The following is a 23,406-nucleotide window of genomic DNA, read 5'->3' on the forward strand; positions in this document are numbered from 1 at the left end:
TTTTACCCCCATCTAATGCAACAGGTTTATGAAGATTAGTCTTCCACACACCAAGAGTTCCAAATCAGATCATTTGGATAGGTTTGACATTAAATTCAACACCCAGTATTATTTCACATTACAGGGAGAGTATACATTTTTATGCCACAGGAGCATGCTACAAAAAAGATCCCAAATCAGGACCATTCCTTCCTTATGAAACCTTAGCTTGTCTGAGAAGAGCTCCCAATACTAACAGCATAGCCCCCCGCTAGCTTACATTATCAAGAAAGTCCACTTGTCATTTTTTGGCAACTTTCTGCCACTTAAAATGCAATGTACCAGTGTGAGAAAACCCAGTGTAAGATGTGCCCATGTGTGAATCCCAGATAAAAAGCATTTCCAAAATAGTACTGGAAACCTTTACCAGATTGAGAATTCTCCTATTCTTGTTTCTCAGATGATGTCATCTGTCTCACGGGTCCCTAGGGGGTTCTATGTGGGTTGTACTATACGCACTGTTAGGGACTGTTTTGGTAAACACAGAAGACTGATCGAGGAATCTAATATTGATCTTAGTGTACCTCTCCATTTTAAATTCAAACGTCGGGGTTCTACTGTAGGGCTCTGCGTGTGGATCCTTGAAAGGATCCCTCCTGTGAGACTCTGTGGTAGAGAATTCAAAGGCTGCCACAGAGAAACCTTCGGTATTTTTCCATACAGGTGTCCATTTGTGAAGCAGCGATAAATCACCGCTGATCAGATTACCAGTAAACACTTCTAATTTGCGTTCCGGTTTGTGACGGGAGTCACTTTGGGTGGGGGGCCCATGGAACCCAGCTCACTTTGGAGAGGTGGGGGAGACCGGTCTCAGCTCCCCATATCCCTCATGTGTAAGTCACCCTGTGCCTGTTAGGGGTACAGGGTGATCTCTCCTAATATTGTGTAGACACCCGTTTGTCTTAGGGAGTAAAAAAACAAAATATTAAATATAAAAAATGCTATTTTATTATAAAAATGAATATAGAAAGTGGTAGTGATTCAATAAATATACACAGTATGTGCTGTCAATCAAACCCACCCAAAAATAGAAACATGGTCAACTCCTATAAAAAGGTAAAGAGAAAGATAACATTTTAGTCATTTGAGGGTGACAGGTACGTATGGAGAGTACAGAGGCTTTGGAGAACAAAAAGAACTGCAAAGTTCAGCCATGCACAGAATTGCGTGTTAGTTTCATGGGTTGTAAGCAAACAGGACCGAATGTATGGTTCCCGCTCTAGAACCATGCCACATTACTTCTTACCTGAACTCACAGCTTGCCATCAGAGTAAAGGTCATTCTGCTCATCGCCTTGTGTTGCCTCTTTCAAGTTTTATCTTGGCCAGCATCTCTCACGGAAAGTCCCATCATATGCACTAGTAATGACTGTGACCAAGGATCAAGGAGGAGAGGGCTCTGGAGATGACACAGGACTGATTGGAAAGGACCAAGGAGAAAATGAGTCTGGAGATAACACTGGACTCTCTGGAGTGGTTCTGGAGATCTAGTGGCAGTTATATTGTAAAGCGCCGAGCAAACTGTTGGTGCTATATAAATCCTGAATAATAATAAAATAAAAAAAAAAAAAAAAAAAAAAAAAAAAAAAAAACACATTTGGAATTTTGTCCTGCAGGTTAAAGCTGCAGCTGATCTCAACATTGATACATGCAGGCATGGCGTAAACGTCATAAAAATCCAAAGGAAAAAAAAAAACCCGCAAATTTGGCTTCATATAAAAAGACCTCCAGTCAAAGTAACCTTTACCAGCTATGACAAACAATTAAGGGGTGCCTGGCGCCCGACATAGTTGGTGAATTGCTCAGAGAACACGATTCAGATGCTCACAGCCAATCGGATGCTCCCAGTAATTTTTTGGTCAATATAAAATTACATTTTATTTATAAACTTATTGAAACTTACTTTGTATCCAGTGTTAAGAGAACCAGCACGATTGGTCCTGATCACTTGGTGAGCGGAATAAATCAGCCAATCAGGGGCAGCACAGCATTGCACCACACTCAGCCATTCTCCTGGCACCACCCCAGGACACTAAGGCAGGCAATGCCTTAGGATGTGTGATGTTAGGCGACAAAGGATTACAATCAACCCACAGACGTCAGGGACAAACATGACTTTGCCCAGCTCATCAAGGCAGAGGAATTATGCAAAGTCTTCAGAGCCAAAAGACAAAATCAGGAAAAAACTAAACCTAACGTTTCCTGAAAAGAGATGGGCGCAAAGTTCGGAAGGCGGCCAAACATGACATCAGCATCCTCAAAATGGTGAAGCACCCCAACATTTGGCAGCTGGTTGATGTGTTTGAGAAAAAATGAGATATTTCATCTTTATATAGCTAGCTTCAGGCCAGGAAGTGTTTGACTGGATCCTGGATCAGGGTTATTACTCAGAGAAGGAAAAAAGTAACGTCATGCGGCAGGTCCTGGAGGCTGTGGCCTATCTTCACTCACTGTGTATTGTGCACAGGAACCTCAAGATGGAGAACTTGTATTATAACCGTTTGAAGAATTCCAAAATAGTCATCAGTGACTTGCATTTGGCTAAATTGGAGACAAGCCTCAAAGAGTATGCTGTTACACAGTTAATATTTATGTTAATGTACATGAGAATTCATATAGTTTCTTTGTACCATTTCCTATGGATATTTCTATAGTTAGTTATATGCTGCCATCAGTGGCCGTATTTGGTAATGCACTTGGATTTCTATATTATCTCCCTGAGATCTATGACACAATTCCTGTGCATATGAAGCTCCTCCCTTCTTGAGTACAGCACTTCCTGTGTCATGGATACAGCTAACAGTCCACATGTAACAGGGACACATGTATTCTGCATAGTACGCTACAGAAAGTATCATCTTTTGACCGCATAATACTGGAAACCATTCATTCTGCTGTATCCTGTTGTCACATGTACAGAATAAAGCAACTTCTGGATGAACACAGTATTGGCGAGTTCAGCTATCGGATAAGGATTGTCCACAGTGATTATATCTGCTTATACAGGCTAGGCATAGAGGTCTCACAAGGGATAAATCGCTATCACAACAATCTGAGTCAGAATAAAGAGCCTTGTGGCACACCTGAGTACCTGGCCCCAGAGGTAGTCGCAGGCCAGCGATATGGTTGGCCTGTGAACTGCTGGGCCATCAGAGTTATTTTATACATACTACTCTCTGGGAACCCTCCGTTCTACGATGAGATGGAGGTGCAAGATTACGAAAGTCATTGCAAGAACCTGTTCTGGAAAAATCTACATGGCGATTATGAGTTTGACTCTCCATAGTAGGATGATATTTCTCTAGCAGCCAAATATTTGGTGTCACATCTGATGGAGGTGGACCAGAGGACGACAGTGGCGGACGCCATTAGTCATGAATCTATTTCAGGGAATAAGCATCCGAGAAAAAAACATAAAAGGACGAAATGTGTGCGCAGATTCAGAAGAACTTTGTGAAAGCCAAAATGAAAGAAAGCTGTGTGGGTGACCACCATGATGAAGTGCCTGAGGTAACCAGAACAGACCAAGTACAAGACCCTTTCTCCATCCATGGACAGTGAGCAGACGCCAGGCCTGGACTACCCCCGCACAGTCAACTGCCAGCACCTCAGATGAAGAAACACAATCCCTGCTCAGCCCCTCCACTGACGGAACTGGATGAGGACCAGATTAACGACCATAACCCTATTCACCGCAGAGCATATCGTCATTAACCCTTCTCCCTCCACCATGGCGGGCCTCTCTGCCATCATGTCATTAACATTTTCCTTCACCAGATGGGTCAGCAGCAGATGGAGCAGAGATGCCACTACCGTCCCATTAGAGAATTGCAGTGCTGACTTCCATCGTCCCATTAACCCTTCCACGGCTACGGCCAAGCATTACTCTTTAGTTGCTAGAGATCTACTGCACTGTTATAGCATTTCTCCCCCTCATTCTCCTGATAGCTGTTGGACTAAAATATAAAGATCTCCACCATATACATCCTACACTTCATGACTCCATTCCATCTTTCTGCACCACCACCGCTAAAGAGGACCTCATCACCAGCTAATCCTTTTCTGTGCTTCTAAAAATGACCTAAATATTTCCTGCAGAAACTTTTCTAAAGAGAGCCTTGGATAGTGTTTTCTGGCCACCCCTTCCTTTCTAAGATAATTAAGTAGAGGTCCCCCTTACTAGTGAGTATACAGGTCCACTTTACGGCTGGGAGGAATCTCTTGTACTGTATATACACGGGCAGGCTTCTTTACTCTTCTTGAACTCTGCATTTACCACTGCCTGGGGCAGATGATTCAGGCTGGTTGTTCTGCAAGACGGATCTTATTACATCTCTGAAGCATACCAGCTTCTTTCTGAAAGTCAATTATCCCAAACTCAACAAAAAGGACCCCTTGAGCAAATACTAACCGGGAGCTCAAAAGTCTATTAGACACTGAGGTACCATCTTCCAAAAGCATACAAAATTATTTTTTTCCTCCAGGAAGGCCAATTAGGGCCTCCATGGATAGTATCGCCCATGGGTTATCACTAGAGATGAGCGAATCGAAGTAGCCGAAGTGGAATTCGAGTCGAAAATCGGAAAAATTTCGATTCGCGCCGAATCCGAAAAATAGCCTACTTCGGACGCGCGAATCGAAATTTTTCCGAAAATGGCGGCGGACATGTGCGGCGACGGAGCGGGGATGTCTGGGAAGGCGCGCTGACCCATAATGCATTCCTCAATGACATGTGATCGCATCAGCCAATCAGCAGCCAGCCAGCCAGCACTGTGTAATGGTCGAGCTATAAATAGCGGCCATTTTGGAATTCTTCATTTGCCTGCAGTCATTGAACAGAGGCAGACCGCTCTGTATTAGGGACAGAGTTAGGGCCACAGAAACGATACTTGGGGACAGAGAAACGTTACTTAGGGACAGAGAAGCATTACTCAGGGACACAGAATTGTTAATGAGGGCCACAGAATTGTTACTCAGGGACAGACAGAATTGTTACTGAAGGCCACAGAACCGTTACTGAGGGCCACAGAACCGTTACTGAGGGCCACAGAACCGTTACTGAGGGCCACAGAACCGTTACTTAGGGCCACAGAACCGTTACTTAGGGCCACAGAACCGTTACTTAGGGCCACAGAACCGTTACTTAGGGCCACAGAACCGTTACTTAGGGCCACAGAACCGTTACTTAGGGCCACAGAACCGTTACTTAGGGCCACAGAACCGTTACTTAGGGCCACAGAACCGTTACTTAGGGCCACAGAACCGTTACTTAGGGCCACAGAACCGTTACTTAGGGCCACAGAACCGTTACTTAGGGCCACAGAACCGTTACTTAGGGCCACAGAACCGTTACTTAGGGCCACAGAACCGTTACTTAGGGCCACAGAACCGTTACTTAGGGCCACAGAACCGTTACTTAGGGCCACAGAACCGTTACTTAGGGCCACAGAACCGTTACTTAGGGCCACAGAACCGTTACTTAGGGCCACAGAACCGTTACTTAGGGCCACAGAACCGTTACTGAGGGCCACAGAACCGTTACTGAGGGCCACAGAACCGTTACTGAGGGCCACAGAACCGTTACTGAGGGCAACAGAACCGTTACTGAGGGCCACAGAACCGTTACTGAGGGCAACAGAACCGTTACTGAGGGCAACAGAACCGTTACTGAGGGCAACAGAACCGTTACTGAGGGCAACAGAACCGTTACTGAGGGCAACAGAACCGTTACTGAGGGCAACAGAACCGTTACTGAGGGCAACAGAACCGTTACTGAGGGCAACAGAACCGTTACTGAGGGCAACAGAACCGTTACTGAGGGCAACAGAACCGTTACTGAGGGCAACAGAACCGTTACTGAGGGCAACAGAACCGTTACTGAGGGCAACAGAACCGTTACTGAGGGCAACAGAACCGTTACTGAGGGCAACAGAACCGTTACTGAGGGCAACAGAACCGTTACTGAGGGCAACAGAACCGTTACTTAGGGCCACAGAATTGTTACTGAGGGCCACAGAATTGTTACTGAGGGACACAGAAACGTTACTCAGGGACAGACACAGAATTGTTACTCAGGGACAGACACAGAATTGTTACTCAGGGACAGACACAGAATTGTTACTCAGGGACAGACACAGAATTGTTACTGAGGGACACAGAATTGTTACTGAGGGACACAGAATTGTTACTGAGGGACACAGAATTGTTACTGAGGGACACAGAATTGTTACTGAGGGACACAGAATTGTTACTGAGGGACACAGAATTGTTACTGAGGGACACAGAAACGTTACTGAGGGACACAGAAACGTTACTGAGGGACACAGAAACGTTACTCAGGGACAGACACAGAATTGTTACTCAGGGACACAGAATCGTTGAATTAAAGAGTATGTCAGACAACATGCAGAGGAGTGGCAGAGGAGGCAATGTTTTAGGAGCGAGCAGACGTGGCAGCAGAGGAAGGGGTCGAGGCAGCACTAGTCGCAGCCAGAGGCCAGTGCTCCCGGTGTCATCCAGTACAGTGAGGAAGAGCTAACAGAGGGCGGTCAGGAACGGGGGGAGATATCCGCCTCTTCAGCAGCCAGGCGAAGAAGTAGTGGCGAGGAGAGTGGCTCGGTAGCCGGTCTACAGACAGGTCTGTCTCCTGACCCACACGCAGCCGAGGGGGCTAGTAGTGAGGCGGAGACCCTAATTGAGGATGATGAGGCTGATCGCACTTGGCAGCCTCGTCGTCATCAGGCTATTGCTTCCGCATCATCAGGAGAAGAGGGTGGCAGCTTGGCAGCGAGCAAAACAGTCGGTGGGTTGTCTCCATCGCCACACTCTGCCATGTGCCACTTTCAGGTCTCCTCACACACTGCTGGTGTGTTCCATTTTTTGTCATAGGGTGCTGGCAGATTACGGGCCTCCCATAGCTGCTGCCAGGCCCCTAATCTGCCATGGGCCCCTGTACCGCCTCCTCATGCTGCTGCCAGGTCCAGGCGAACGTAGTCACACAGGGGAGGAACTTCTCAGTGTAATGAACAGAGAAATCAACAGATGGCTGTCTCCGCGCAAACTGAAAATCGGAACCATGTTGACCGACAACGGAAAGAACATGGTGTCTGCTCTGCGTCAAGGAAGGTTGTGCCATGCGCCATGCATGGCTCACGTGTTCAATCTGGTTGTCAAGCGGTTCCTAAAATCCACCATCCCACTGCAAGACATCCTTAAAATGTCACGTAAACCTTGCATGCATTTCAGCCATTCCTACACCGCAAAGCACACCCTCCTTGAGCTGCAGCGGCAGAACGGAATTCCACAGCATCGCCTGATCTGCGACGTTGCAACAAGGTGGAATTCAACCCTACACATGTTAGACCGCCTTTACGAACAGCGAAAGGCCATCACCGATTTCCTGATGTTACAAGCAGATAAAGGTACTCCCCTGTGTAACTTCGATGTCAGCCATTGGCAGCTCATGCGTGACACCTGCCGCTTGCTCAGGCCCTTTGAGGAGGCCACGCTATTCGTGAGTCGGCAGGACTATGGGATGAACGACGTCATTCCTCTGTTGCACGTCCTGGAACAAATGCTGTTAACAATGGCTGGTCAGGGTGCGGTAGACGTGGCGCACAGATCTCAACGCCACATGAACCCTGTGGGGGCAGGACAGGAAGAAGAGGAGGAGGTAGAGGAGGACATTGGTGCTCAGGAATTATTGAGTGAAATGGGTGGTTTTTCCACTCAGCAGACAGGAGTGGAGGAGCAGGAGCATCTGGTAGAGGAGGAGGAGGAGACGACAGAGGACCCAGACGCACCGTGGCAGTATGCTGTGGAGATGGAGTCAGGGAGTCCCTCGCATTCCTTGGCACAAATGGCCCATAGCATGCTCGGTTGCTTGCGTAGCGACAGCCGAATAAGAACCATCAGACAGAGGGATGGCTTTTGGCTGTCCACCTTGTTGGACCCTCGCTACCGTTCAAAAATGGTGGCCTTTTTCACACCTGCTGAGAGGGAGGCCAAAATAACGTACTATAAAAACCACCTATGTAGTCAGTTGGTCCCTGCCTTTGTGCGCCAACGTCCATCCTCAGACACTGTGGGCCCTGTGCGCTCGCGTTCCGCTGCCATGGCAGCAAAGGAGGGGTGGGGTGGTAGGAGCAGTGGCAGCTCCACCAGCAGCGGCTGACTCAGTCTGCAGTCGATGATGAGTAGCTTTCTTCACCAGCGCAGTGAGGAAACTACTAACCAGCCGCAGCAGCAGCAGCATCAGGTGGACCTGGAGCAGGACCTCAAACAACAGGCTTGGGCCTACTTGGACAGCACCCTGCCAACCGAGGTAGACAATCCCCTTGACTACTGGGCAACGAAACTTGACCTTTGGCCCCAACTAGCTGAATTTGCCCTTGAAAGGCTGTCATGCCCGGCCAGTAGCGTGGCATCGGAGCGCGTGTTTAGTGCGGCAGGAGGTATTGTAACTCCGCGGAGGACACGACTGTCCACCCAAAGTGTGGAGAGACTCACGTTTGTGAAAATGAATCAGGCGTGGATTAGTCTGGATTTCAAACCACCAGTTCCTGACACAACTGACTAAATCCGCCATGAATCATGCCTCAAACATGTGCCACTTTGAGGTCTCCTCACACACTGCTGGTGTGTTGAATTTTTTGACATAGGGTGCTGGCAGATTACGGGCCTCCTATAGCTGCTGCCAGGCCCCTAATCTGCCATGGGCCCCTATATACCGCCTCCTCATGCTGCTGCCAAGTCCAGAGTCTCTCATGGGTCCCTGTACGGCCTCCCATTGCTGCTGTCTCCATCGCCACACTCTGCCATGTGCCACTTTCAGGTCTCCTCACACACTGCTGGTGTGTTGAATTTTTTGACATAGGGTGCTGGCAGATTACGGGCCTCCCATAGCTGCTGCCAGGCCCCTAATCTGCCATGGGCCCCTATATACCGCCTCCTCATGCTGCTGCCAGGTCCAGAGTCTCTCATGGGTCCCTGTACGGCCTCCCATTTCTGCTGTCTCCATCGCCACACTTTGCCATGTGCCACTTTCAGGTCTCCTCACACTGCTGGTGTGTTCAATTTTTTGACATAGGGTGCTGGCAGATTACGGGCCTCCCATAGCTGCTGCCAGGCCCCTAATCTGCCATGGGCCCCTATATACCGCCTCCTCATGCTGCTGCCAGGTCCAGAGTCTCTCATGCCATGTGCCACTTTCAGGTCTCCTCACACACTGCTGGTGTGTTCCATTTTTTGTCATAGGGTGCTGGCAGATTACGGGCCTCCCATTGCTGCTGCCAGGCCTGTAATCTGCCATGGGCCCCCGTACCGCCTTGTCACGCTGCTGCTGGGTCCACAGTGTGACATGGGTCCCTGTACCGCCTCCCATTGCTCCCACTCTGCCATGTGCCACTTTCAGGTCTCCTCACACTCCTGCTGGTTTCCATTTTGTCATAGGTTGCTGGCAGATTACAGGCCTCCCATAGGTGCTGCCGGGCCCCAAATCTGCCATGGGCCCCCGTACCGCCTCGTCACGCTGCTGCTGGGTCCACAGTGTGACATGGGTCCTTGTACCGCCTCCCATTGCTCCCACTCTGCCATGTGCCACTTTGAGGTCTCCTCACACTCCTGCTGGTTTCCATTTTGTCATAGGTTGCTGTATGGCCTCCCATTGCTGCTGCCTCCACCGCCACACTGTGGCTCCAAACACTGGTTTTGGCCCCGTGACTGGCCAAATGAGTGAAGTGTTCGGTGATTCTAAGATCGACGGCACTCATCTGCATGTCATACTGACTGTCAGTATTATTTCTCTTCCCCAGCAGACTCCAAGGGCATTTAAATTAAAGGTACAGTGTTCTGCACTAATATTAAGTCTCTCTGAAGCCTAGAAACACCCTTTTTTAAGTTAAATTCACAGCGAATTTATTCGACTCGAATAGAATATTGTCCACGAATTCGCCGAATCAGTCGAATCGAATTTTTCATTTCTTCGCTCATCTCTAGTTATCACAATGTATTGAGTTTCTTGGATATAAAATTCTTTATATACAACCATACCACATGAGGTTGGCATCACCGCCCTAGGTCACTTTTTGGTCCATGAAACCTATCTTGATCATTCCAAGCTCCAGTTCATCATGGAAGGCAATAAAATTTTCCCTAGAGCATAACTATTTCCCCAGATACGGGATACCACCAATGGTGAGTCTTTTGCACAGTTACACCAACCTTACTCATGGGCTGGTGGAAGGAGCTCCGTATCTGGAGAAACAAACCTTTTGCTGCCCATATAGTTTATGGCCAATACATAGACAAAACGTATTTTTTGCTCCATAAGATGACCTCTCTCTTCACCCCAAAAATAGGGGAAAATGTCTGTTTCTTATGGAGCGGCTGGCCCGGTATTCCCGCTACTGATGTTTTAGAATACCGGGTTGGCCGCTCTGCTCTGTGCAAAAGAGCCCGCTCCTCAGTGCCAGCATCTTCAGTGTGGGCACCAGGCTGTGAAAGCTTGCGGCTTCACCGCCAGGTGCGAGAAGCGCTGCTCTTTGTGAATGGTCCTTTAGTCTTGTGAAACTGGTCACATGTCCCACAAGACTACAGGGAGGAAGGGGAGTAGGACAACGCCACGGAAGTAGGAGAAGGTACCTGTCAAATTCGGGGACCCACCCCCCTTCTGGTCATCTCCTGTACTGTGTCTGCAGTCCATTGGATCAGAATTTAGTTTTTCTTGTTTAACTCCTGAAAAATCTAGGTGCGTCTTATGGAGCGAAAAATACAATAATCATCCTAAGGAATGGCTCTCCTCCAGTTTCTTTGTAGAGTATTCTAAAGACAATGAAGTGGGCCTCTTTCACACATGTCCAGCTCAACTTCTTTGGAATTTTACATCCAAAGGTTCGATTATCTCCAAAATTCGGTTCAAGCCTACAAATCAGGTAATTCATACCTGTACCATCTAAGTTGCCTCTATCCAGCTTGGATAAAGAATGTTCCCAAAAGGCCAATTCACTAGATTCTGTAAAAACTGTACCTTGGATGAAGGCAATTCCTCTCAGGGGCTTATTTCGAGAGGCAGGTGATTAGAAAAAGGCTTTTACCCCCATCTAATGCAACAGGTTTATGAAGATTAGTCTTCCATACACCAAGAGTTCCAAATCAGATCATTTGGATAGGTTTGACATTAAATTCAACACCCAGTATTATTTCACATTACAGGGAGAGTATACATTTTTATGCCACAGGAGCATGCTACAAAAAAGATCCCAAATCAGGACCATTCCTTCCTTATGAAACTTTAGCTTGTCTGAGAAGAGCTCCCAATACTAACAGCATAGCCCCCCGCTAGCTTACATTATCAAGAAAGTCCACTTGTCATTTTTTGGCAACTTTCTGCCACTTAAAATGCAATGTACCAGTGTGAGAAAACCCAGTGTAAGATGTGCCCATGTGTGAATCCCAGATAAAAAGCATTTCCAAAATAGTACTGGAAACCTTTACCCGATTGAGAATTCTCCTATTCTTGTTTCTCAGATGATGTCATCTGTCTCACGGGTCCCTAGGGGGTTTCTATGTGGGTTGTACTATACGCACTGTTAGGGCCTGTTTTGGTAAACACAGAAGACTGATCGAGGAATCTAATATTGATCATAGTGTACCTCTCCATTTTAAATTCAAACGTCGGGGTTCTACTGTAGGGCTCTGCGTGTGGATCCTTGAAAGGATCCCTCCTGTGAGACTCTGTGGTAGAGAATTCAAAGGCTGCCACAGAGAAACCTTCGGTATTTTTCCATACAGGTGTCCATTTGTGAAGCAGCGATAAATCACCGCTGATCAGATTACCAGTAAACACTTCTAATTTGCGTTCCGGTTTGTGACGAGAGTCACTTTGGGTGGGGGGCCCATGGAACCCAGCTCACTTTGGAGAGGTGGGGGAGACCGGTCTCAGCTCCCCATATCCCTCATGTGTAAGTCACCCTGTGCCTGTTAGGGGTACAGGGTGATCTCTCCTAATATTGTGTAGACACCCGTTTGTCTTGGGGAGTAAAAAAACAAAATATTAAATATAAAAAATGCTATTTTATTATAAAAATGAATATAGAAAGTGATATTGATTCAATAAATATATACAGTATGTGCTGTCAATCAAACCCACCCAAAAATAGAAACATGGTCAACTCCTATAAAAAGGTAAAGAGAAAGATAACATTTTAGTCATTTGAGGGTGACAGGCACGTATGGAGAGTACAGAGGCTTTGGAGAACAAAAAGAACTGCAAAGTTCAGCCATGCACAGAATTGCGTGTTAGTTTCATGGCTTGTAAGCAAACAGGACCGAATGTATGGCTCCCGCTCTAGAACCATGCCACATTACTTCTTACCTGAACTCACAGCTTGCCATCAGAGTAAAGGTCATTCTGCTCATCGCCTTGTGTTGCCTCTTTCAAGTTTTATCTTGGCCAGCATCTCCCTCGGAAAGTCCCATCATATGCACTAGTAATGACTGTGACCAAGGACCAAGGAGGAGAGAGCTCTGGCGATGACACAGGACTGATTGGAAAGGACCAAGGAGAAAATGAGTCTGGAGATAACACTGGACTCTCTGGAGTGGTTCTGGAGATCTAGTGGCAGTTATATTGTAAAGCGCCGAGCAAACTGTTGGTGCTATATAAATCCTGAATAATAAAAAAAAAAAAAAAAAACAACACATTTGGAATTTTGTCCTCCAGGTTAAAGCTGCAGCTGATCTCAACATTGATACATGCAGGCATGGCGTAAACGTTATAAAAATCCAACGGAAAAAAAAAAAACCGCAAATTTGGCTTCATATAAAAAGACCTCCAGTCAAAGTAACCTTTACCAGCTATGACAAACAATTAAGGGGTGCCTGGCGCCCGACATAGTTGGTGAATTGCTCAGAGAACACGATTCAGATGCTCACAGCCAATCGGATGCTCCCAGTAATTTTTTGGTCAATATAAAAATTACATTTTATTTATAAACTTATTGAAACTTACTTTGTATCCAGTGTTAAGAGAACCAGCACGATTGGTCCTGATCACTTGGTGAGCGGAATAAATCAGCCAATCAGGGGCAGCACAGCATTGCACCACACTCAGCCATTCTCCTGGCACCACCCCAGGACACTAAGGCAGGCAATGCCTTAGGATGTGTGATGTTAGGCGACAAAGGATTACAATCAACCCACAGACGTCAGGGACAAACATGACTTTGCGCAGCTCATCAAGGCAGAGGAATTATGCAAAGTCTTCAGAGCCAAAAGACAAAATCAGGAAAAAACTAAACCTAACGTTTCCTGAAAAGAGATGGGCGCAAAGTTCGGAAGGCGGGCAAACATGAGATCAGCATCCTCAAAATGGTGAAGCACCCCAACATTTGGCAGCTGGTTGATGTGTTTGAGAAAAAATGAGATATTTCATCTTCATATAGCTAGCTTCAGGCCAGGAAGTGTTTGACTGGATCCTGGATCAGGGTTATTACTCAGAGAAGGAAAAAAAAGTAACGTCATGCGGCAGGTCCTGGAGGCTGTGGCCTATCTTCACTCACTGTGTATTGTGCACAGGAACCTCAAGATGGAGAACTTGTATTATAACCGTTTGAAGAATTCCAAAATAGTCATCAGTGACTTGCATTTGGCTTAATTGGAGACAAGCCACATCAAAGAGAATGCTGTTACACAGTTAATATTTATGTTAATGTCCATGAGAATTCATATAGTTTCTTTGTACCATTTCCTATGGACATTTCTATAGTTAGTTATATGCTGCCATCAGTGGCCGTATTTGGTAATGCACTTGGATTTCTATAATATCTCCCTGAGATCTATGACACAATTCCTGTGCATATGAAGCTCCTCCCTTCTTGAGTACAGCACTTCCTGTGTCATGGATACAGCTAACAGTCCACATGTAACAGGGACACATGTATTCTGCATAGTACGCTACAGAAAGTATCATCTTTTGACCGCATAATACTGGAAACCATTCATTCTGCTGTATCCTGTTGTCACATGTACAGAATAAAGCAACTTCTGGATGAACACAGTATTGGTGAGTTCAGCTATCGGATAAGGATTGTCCACAGTGATTATATCTGCTTAGTCGCAGGCCAGCAATATGGTTGGCCTGTGAACTGCTGGGCCATCAGAGTTATTTTATACATACTACTCTCTGGGAACCCTCCGTTCTACGATGAGATGGAGGTGCAAGATTACGAAAGTCATTGCAAGAACCTGTTCTGGAAAAATCTACATGGCGATTATGAGTTTGACTCTCCATAGTAGGATGATATTTCTCTAGCAGCCAAATATTTGGTGTCACATCTGATGGAGGTGGACCAGAGGACGACAGTGGCGGACGCCATTAGTCATGAATGGATTTCAGGGAATAAGCATCCGAGAAAAAAACATAAAGGACGAAATGTGTGCGCAGATTCAGAAGAACTTTGTGAAAGCCAAAATGAAAGAAAGCTGTGTGGGTGACCACCATGATGAAGTGCCTGAGGGAACCAGAACACACCAAGTACAAGACCCTTTCTCCATCCATGGACAGTGAGCAGACGCCAGGCCTGGACTACCCCCGCACAGTCAACTGCCAGCACCTCAGATGAAGAAACACAATCCCTGCTCAGCCCCTCCACTGACGGAACTGGATGAGGACCAGATTAACGACCATAACCCTATTCACTGCACAGCATATCGTCATTAACCCTTCTCCCTCCACCATGACGGGCCTCTCTGCCATCATGTCATTAACATTTTCCTTCACCAGATGGGTCAGCAGCAGATGGAGCAGAGATGCCACTACCGTCCCATTAGAGAATTGCAGTGCTGACTTCCATCGTCCCATTAACCCTTCCACGGCTACGGCCAAGCATTACTCTCTTTAGTTGCTAGAGATCTACTGCACTGTTATAGCATTCCTCCCCCTCATTCTCCTGATAGCTGTTGGACTAAAATGTAAAGATCTCCACCATATTCATCCTACACTTCTTGACTCCATTCCATCTTTCTGCACCACCACCGCTAAAGAGGACCTCATCACCAGCTAATGCTTTTCTGTGCTTCTAAAAATTACCTAAATATTTCCTGCAGAAACTTTTCTAAAGAGAGCCTTGGATAGTCTTCTCTGGCCACCCCTTCCTTTCTAAGATAATTAAGTAGAGGTCCCCCTTACTAGTGAGTATACAGGTCCACTTTACGGCTGGGAGGAATCTCTTGTACTGTATATACACGGGCAGGCTTCTTTACTCTTCTTGAACTCTGCATTTACCACTGCCTGGGGCAGAGGATTCAGGCTGGTTGTTCTGCAAGACGGATCTTATTACATCTCTGAAGCATACCAGCTTCTTTCTGAAAGTCAATTATCTCAAACTCAACAAAAGGACCCCTTGAGCAAATACTAACAGGGAGCTCAAAAGTCTATTAGACACTGAGGTACCATCTTCCAAAAGCATACAAAATTCTTTTTTTCCTCCAGGAAGGCCAATTGAGGCCTCCATGGAGAGTAATTGCCCATGGGTTATCACAATGTATTGAGTTTCTTGGATATAAATTCTTTATATACAACCATACCACATGAGGTTGGCATCACCACCCTAGGTCACTTTTTGGTCTTGATCATTCCAAGGTCCAGTTCATCATGGAAGGTAATAAAATTTTCCCTAGAGCACAACTATTTCCCCAGATACGGGATACCACCAATGGTGAGTCTTTTGCACCGTTACACCAACCTTACTCATGGGCTGGTGGAAGGAGCTCCGTATCTGGAGAAACAAACCTTTTGCTGCCCATATAGTTTTTTTATGGCCAATACATAGACAAACCGTATTTTTCGCTCCATAAGATGACCTCTCTTCACCCCAAAAATAGGGGAAAATGTCTGTTTCTTATGGAGCGGCTGGCCCGGTATTCCTGCTACTGATGTTTTAGAATACTGGGCCGGCCGCTCTGCTCTGTGCAAAAGAGCCCGCTCCTCTGTGCCAGCATCTTCAGTGTGGGCACCAGGCTGTGAAAGCTTGCGGCTTCACAGCCAGGTGCGAGAAGCGCTGCTCTTTGTGAATGGCCCTTTAGTCTTGTGAAACCGGTCACATGTCCCACAAGACTACAGGGAGGGAGGGGAGTAGGACAACGCCACGGAAGTAGGAGAAGGTACCTGTCAAATTCGGGGACCCACCACCCTTCTGGTCATCTCCTGTACGGTGTCTGCAGTCCATTGGATAAGAATTTTGTTTTTCTTGTTTAACTCCTGAAAAATCTAGGTGCGTCTTATGGAGCGAAAAATACGATAATCATCCTAAGGAATGGCTCTCCTCCAGTTTCTTTGTAGAGTACTCCAAAGACAATGAATTGGGCCTCTTTTGCACACATGTCCAGCTCAACTTCTTTGGTATTTTTAGATCCAAATAAAGGTTCTATTATCTCCAAAATGTGTTTCAAGTCTACATCAGGTAATTCATACCTGTACCATCATAGTTGCCTCTGGCCAGCCTGGATAAAGAATGTTCCCAAAGGGCCAATTCACTAGATTCTGTAAAAACTGTACCTTGGATGAAGGCTATTCCTCTCAGGGGCTTATTTTGAGAGGCAGGTGATTAGAAAAAGGCTTTTACCTCATCTAATTCAACAGGTTTAAGAAGATTAGTCTTCCATACTCCATAAGAGTTCCAAATCAGATCATTTGGATATGTTTGACATATGTACACAAAGCAAGATGGCGCCGGGACTAGTCTAGCAGCGAGCTCCTGCGCCCCTAGCCCCAATCCGCTGCCATCTGGATGGCAGTGGACCCTAGCGGGGCCCCTACATCTCTCCAGTCCCTGCTCAACCACCAGGGAAGGCCACCGGACCTTTTTCTTGGAGCCCTGGGAATTGCGGCTTACCGCACACCCAAAGCCACGGCCTCGATTTTTGCCACGGCCGACCCAGATCGCCGGGCATCGGCCTGGACCACCACCGCTCCGTCCCCCGCCGACCTGCCTGCCTCCCCAGGGTCCTCCCCATCTTCCCTGGGTCCTCACTGACCACCAGGAACCAGCTCAAACCCATGGCGGACTGCTGCTCCACCACCCAGCCCGCTGACCTGCCCGTCTCCCTAGAGCCCTCCCCACTGGCTCTAGGTCCACCTCAGGCCACCCAGCTACCGGCACCCTGCACCCGGCAACCCTGACTAGGGGCTGCTTCGGGCCGCCCAGCATCCTGCATCAGACGGCACCAGAGAATCGAAACGTTGCCGCACTTCCGCCACCTGCACAGAGAGGGTAAGCCTCCACTACCAGTTTCCTCCCTGCTCCCCTCCTGGTACCACGCGGCCGAGCACCTACCACCGCACAGCCCCAAGCCCTGTCCAATCCGGCGGAGTCAAGCCTGCCACGCGGCCCTACCGCTCCCACAGACGCTGGGCCCCTAGCACCCTCAGTTGTTGGCCCGCATCATCCATTTGCACTGGCTCACTTCGCCCACGGACGCAGAGTCCTACTGCAACTACCAACGCCTAGCCCACTCCACCTCCAGACATCGGTCCACACCACCTCCTGACGCCGGGCCCTTCAGAACCTTCAGCGCCTCCCAACGCCGAGCCCTCAACACCACCTGACCTCAACATCTCTAGTCACCGAGCCGCCAGTATTACCAGACGCCGTGCCTACCAACACCCCCAGACATCGCGCCCTACGACCCCTCCGCTCGCTGAACCACCGTACCCACCGAAGACATGCCGCAACCAGCCAGTTGCTGACCACTCTCACTCTCCCCCTACAAAAGAACTCAAATGAACTCCTCCACGGCAATACAGACTCTCTGCATCACCATGTCCTGACCTGTACCCCTTCACCTCCCCCGACCCGATCAGCACCCCACTCACCCCAACATGCCACCTGCACTCCTCGTCCTCCATCCCAAAAATTGCCTCCCTCTACCCGGCCTACCCCCCCAAAACAGCTCTACATTGCCCCTTCACTGCTCCCCTCTCCCCACTACTGCACCCACCACCTCCTCCCGTTACTCCACTCCCCCGTCGACCCACGTGCCACCACACGCTCCTACACTTCCCGTGCCGGACATCTCCCCAAACCCTAGCCTCTCACCACCCCAGGGACCCCCCTGCTCACGCCATCCGCCGCAACCCCCTCAACCTCATACCTGTACCCCCTCCTCCCCGCATCCATCCCCCCTCTCTCTGTTGCACACCTGAATGCCCGCTCGGTTTGCAACAAGCTTACCGCCATCCATGACCTCTATCTCCCACTCCCTCCACCTCCTAGCCATCACCGAAACCTGGGTACAGGCCACCGACTACCTCCCCTGCGGCACTCACCCATGGAGGTCTCATCTGGACTCATTCACCAAGACCGAGCGGTCGCAGAGGTGGTGGTGTCGGCTGTGCACCTTCCAGGTCCTCCCTAACCCCCCCTCTGTCCTCCGAGGCACACTGCATCTGGCTCTTCTCCCGCACCCCCCTAAGGATCGCAGTGATCTACAGACCTCCCGGGTCCATACCCCGCTTCCTGGATGACTTCGCCGCCTGGCTTCCCTTCTTCCTCTCCTCTGAGCTACAGACCATCATCCTTGGGGACTTCAATATCCCCGTCAACGATAACAACCCGGCTACTTACCAACTCCTCCCCCTAACCTCCTCCTTCGCACTCACATAATACACTCAATCCTCCACCCACATCAATGGGAACACCCCCTTCCGTCTCTCCGACCACCACCTCCTCACGTTCTCCATGTCCCCTTCCCTAACCCCCCCCCCCAAATGCCAAACCACCACCAGCCGCAACCTGAACCCGGCCCTCCTCCACTCGGCTGCCGACCGCCTACACAACAGCATCCTCTCACTGTCATGTTCTGACCTAGCCACCTCCACATATGACTCACTGTCAGCTACCCTAGACTCTCTGGCACCCCTAACCACACGCAACATCAAACCTAGGCAGCTTCAACCATGGCAGAACGACCATACTAAATGCCTCAAACGTCGCAGTCACGCACTGGAGAGACTATGGTGCAAAACCAGGTCCCCTCATGCGTTCTCCCTCTACAAATCTGCCTTCCTCTCTTACACCTCCTCCCTCCACGACGCCAAGCAGGCCTACTTCGTAAACCTGATCAACACCCTCTCCACCTGCCCTCGAAGACACATCACCTTCAACTCCCTGCTCTCTCCCCCCCTTCCTCCACTCAGCACCTCACCGCCCACGAGATTGCCACTCATTTCCACAACAAGATTGTCGCAATCCGTAAGGTCAACTTGCAATCTACCTCCCCACCTAGCTCCCCCCCCATCATCCCTCCCCACCTCTGTCCTCGCAACCACACCCAAGGCCCCGCCTACCATACCCGCCCCTGCACTGTACTCCCTCAGCCCTGTTACCATTGAGGAAGTCACCAGGGTCTTCTCAGAAGCCCACCTCACTACCTGCCCCCTGGACCCTATCCCCTTTCAACTCCTCTGGCCACCCCCCCTCTTCTCTCATTTGCTCCCTCACCCACATCTTCAACCTCTCCCTCTCTACTGGTGCATTCCCCTCACCCTTAAAGCATGCGCACATCACCCCCATCCTCAAAAAGCCCTCCCTGGATTCCACTGACCCGAACAACCTCAGACCCATCTCCCTGCTGCCACTCACTTCCAAGCTCCTTGAGCGCGTAGTCTACGATCGCCTAAGCGCCCACCTGACAACAACCTCCTTGATCCACTACAGTCCGGCTTCCGTCCTACACTCCACTGAAACCGCCCTACTAACCACCAAAGCCAACTACTCTGTCCTTCTCCTGGACCTCTCCACGGCTTTCGACACAGTTGACCACCCCCTCCTCCTTAATAAACTACTCTCCTTTGGCATCAGACACCCCGCGTTCTCCTGGTTATCCCGACGCTCCTTCAGCGTTTCCTACAGGGGCGCCGCCACCCCTTCCTCCCCCTCTGTTGGGGTCCCCCAAGGCTCTGTGCTTGGACCCCTTCTCTTCTCCATCTATACCTCCTCCCTTGGCAAACTCATACACTCCCACGGCTTCAACTATCACCTCTACGCTGATGACACTCAAATTTACCTCTCCACCCCTCACCTCACCCCCACAGTCTCCGCCCGCATCACTCACCTCCTAAACGATATCTGACTGGATATCTATCTAATCGATCGATTGTACAGCGCTGAGCAAACCCTTTAATGTAATAATAATATTCAACACCCAGTATTTCACATCACAGGGAGAGTATAATTTTACGCCACAGGAGCATGCTACAAAAAAGATCCCAAATCAGGACCGGTCCTTCCTCAAGAAACCTTAGCTTGTCTGAGAAGAGATCCCAATACTAACAGCATAGCCCCCAGCAAGCTTACAGTACCAAGAAAGTCCACTTGTCAATTTTTGGGGACTGCCACTTAAACTCAATGTACCAGTGTGAAAAAACCCAGGTGTAAGATGTGCCCATGTGTGAATCCCAGATAAAAAGCATTTTCAAAGCTAGTACTGGAAAACTTTACCCAAAATGAGAATTCTCCTATTCTTGTTTCTCAGATGATGTCATCTACGGTCTCACGGGTCCCTAGGGGGTTCTATGTGGGTTGTACTATACGCACGGTTAGGGCCTGTTTTGGTAAACACAGAAGACCGATCGAGGAATCTAATAATCGATCATAGTGTACCCCTCCATTTTAAAATTAAAACATGGGGACTGCACTGTAGGGCTCTGGGTGTGGATCCTTGATGGGATCCCTCCTGTGACTCTGTGGTAGAGAGATTTCAAAGACTGCCACAGAGAAACCTTTGGTATTTTTCCATAGAGGTGTCCATTTATGAAGCAGCGATAAATCACCGCTGATCAGATTGCCAGTAAACACTTCTAATCTGATTTCCAGTTTGTGAGGGGAGTCACTTTGGGTGGGGGGCCCATGGAACCCAGCTCACTGTGGAAAGGTGGGAAGATCCCTGTCTCAGCTCCCCATATTCTTATGTGTTAATCACCCTGTGCCTGTTAGGGGTGCAGGGCGATCTGTCCTAATAATGTGTAGACATGTCTAGGAGATAGGTGGGGTAGGGGTTGTGGATTGTTTGGTGTTATGTTGCATCCCATTGGTCTATTGTGTGTCTTGCTTGGGAGCAAACTATTATGGCATGTATGTGTTTGTGTATTAGCTTAGTGGGGGGTTGTCTCCAGCAGCCCTCCCCACTAATGGGACTGTCTGCTGGAGTGAAGTTTGAATACCTGTGTATCTCGTTACTAAATGTAGATTGCCCCGCCCTGTGTCATTATGCAGGGAGGCGGGATTTGTCCCTTGAGTGTATATATCTTCTGTGTTCAAATAAACTAGTCTACCTCCTGGTTTACTTCAAGACTGGTATCATCTGGTCTCGTATGGTCGGCTGTGGTTGGTGTTCAGACCGAGAAGCAGTATTCTAAACAGAAGTACTCAGTGCAGACTGGGACGGTTACGTTACGCGGTTTATGAAGCTTTGTAGGTCGCTGCTCTTCAGGAGAAGGGAAGCCATCTACAAATGCTCAGAATGCTTGAGAATTGTGAATGCAAGGCTGTAATCTCGGGAGAATTCCTGGGATTACAGTTTTGTGAAAGTAAGACACCAAGCACAAAATAATACGCTTCCTAATAAAATAAAAATAGACAAAGTCCAGCACTCACAAATACAGACACCCCCTTACTATGACATACTGGAACTATTACAAATTCACACAGTAATCAGATGATTATTTTTCTTATGAACAGTGCCAAGTGAAATGGTTGAACAAGCATCTGCCATGCAGCTATACACCATTCATAAAATTTAAAAACAAAACAAATAGTTAAAATATTTAAATTAGATTCCCCCATATAATAGAAATAGATCAGGGGTGTCAAACTGGAAGCCCTCCAGTGAATCTACAAGTCCCATCATGCCTCTGCCTTTGGAATTCATGCTTGTAACTGTCAATCTTGCAATGCCTTGTGGGACTTGTAGTTTGGCCACAGATGGAGGGCTGCTAGTTTGACACCCGTGAGTCTTAGGCAGTAAACAAAATAAATTAGTAAATATAAAAAAATGCTATTTTAATAAAGTAAAAATATAGAAAGTGATAACATATTGATTCAATGTATACAGTATGTGCTGTAAATCAAATCCACCCAAAAATAGAAACATGGTAAACTCCTATAAAAAGGTAAGGGAAAGATAACATTTTAGTCATTTGAGGGTGACAGGCACGTATGGAGAGTACAGAGGCTTTGGAGAACAAAAAGAACTGCAAAGTACAGCCATGCACAGAATTGCGTGTTAGTTTCACGGGTTGTAAGCAAACCGGACCGAATGTATGGCTCCCGCTCTAGAACCATGCCACATTACTTACCTGAACTCACAGCTTGCCATCAGAATGAAGGTCATTCTGCTCATCGCCTTGTGCTGCCTCTCTCAAGTTTTATCTTGGCCAGCATCTCCCTCGGAAAGTCCCATCATATGCGCTAGTAATGACTGTGACCTAACAGATCCTGGTACCAATAATGAAGTCATAGAAGAACATGGTTCTGGAAAGGTTGGACAGACTGGAAAAAAAGGACCAAAAGAGGGGAGGGCTCTGGAGATGACACAGGACTGATTGGAAAGGACAAAAGGGAGAAAATAAGTCTGGAGAAACACTGGACTCTGGAGTGGTTCTGGAAATCTAGTGGAATTTATATTGTAAAGTGCTGAGCAAACTGTTGGTGCTATATAAATCCTGTATAATAATAATAAATAGTTCAAGGGAGAGGGGGAAAAAAAAAAAAAACAAAAAACATTTGGAGTTTTATTGTCCTGCAGGTTAAAGCTGCAACTGATCTCAACATTGATACATGCAGGCATGGCATAAACATCAAAAATCCAAATGAGAAAAAAAAAAAAAAAAACCACCATCCGGCAGGTCCTGGAGGCTGTGGCCTATCTTCACTCACTGTGTATTGTACACAGGAACCTCAAGTTGGAGAACGTCTTGTATTATAATCGTTTGAAGAATTCCAAAATAGTTATCAGTGACTTTCATTTGGCTAAATTGGAGACAAGCCTCATCAAAAAAGAGCCTTGTGGCACACCCGAGTACCTGGCCCCAGAGGTGGTCACACTCCAGCAATATGGTTGGCCAGTGGACTGGTGGGCCATCAGCGTTACTATGCACATACTACTTTCTGGAAACCCTCAGGGTTCTACGATGAGATGGAGGAGGAAGATTACGAAAGTCACGACAAGAACCTGTTTCAGAAGATTCTACATGGCAATTATGAGTTTGACTCTCTATATTAGAATATTTCTCTAGCAGCCAAATATTTGGTGTCCCGTCTGATGGAGGTGGACCAGGACCTGAGGGCGACAGAGGCGGACACCTTTAGCC

General features: G+C 47.9%; 1 protein-coding gene and 2 pseudogenes across 1 annotated transcript in view; all 3 read left to right on the plus strand.

The window, feature by feature from the left end:
• LOC149433961 (uncharacterized) overlaps positions 1 to 23,406 on the plus strand; it is a 119,279-nt gene that overhangs the window by 6,696 nt on the left and 89,177 nt on the right. The window contains exons 2-3 of the mRNA XM_089664253.1: positions 1,419 to 1,514; positions 12,545 to 12,640. Of these exons, the coding sequence (XP_089520379.1) occupies positions 1,419 to 1,514; positions 12,545 to 12,640 (192 nt within the window). The remainder of the gene's footprint in view (positions 1 to 1,418; positions 1,515 to 12,544; positions 12,641 to 23,406) is intronic.
• Positions 2,097 to 3,700, plus strand: LOC149433964 (caM kinase-like vesicle-associated protein; annotated as a pseudogene).
• LOC149433965 (caM kinase-like vesicle-associated protein) lies at positions 13,203 to 14,705 on the plus strand (annotated as a pseudogene).

Source organism: Staurois parvus, unplaced genomic scaffold (assembly GCF_062004578.1).
Source record: "Staurois parvus isolate SC_StPar_1 unplaced genomic scaffold, SC_StPar_1.0 ptg001869l, whole genome shotgun sequence".
NCBI classification, from domain to species: domain Eukaryota; kingdom Metazoa; phylum Chordata; class Amphibia; order Anura; family Ranidae; genus Staurois; species Staurois parvus.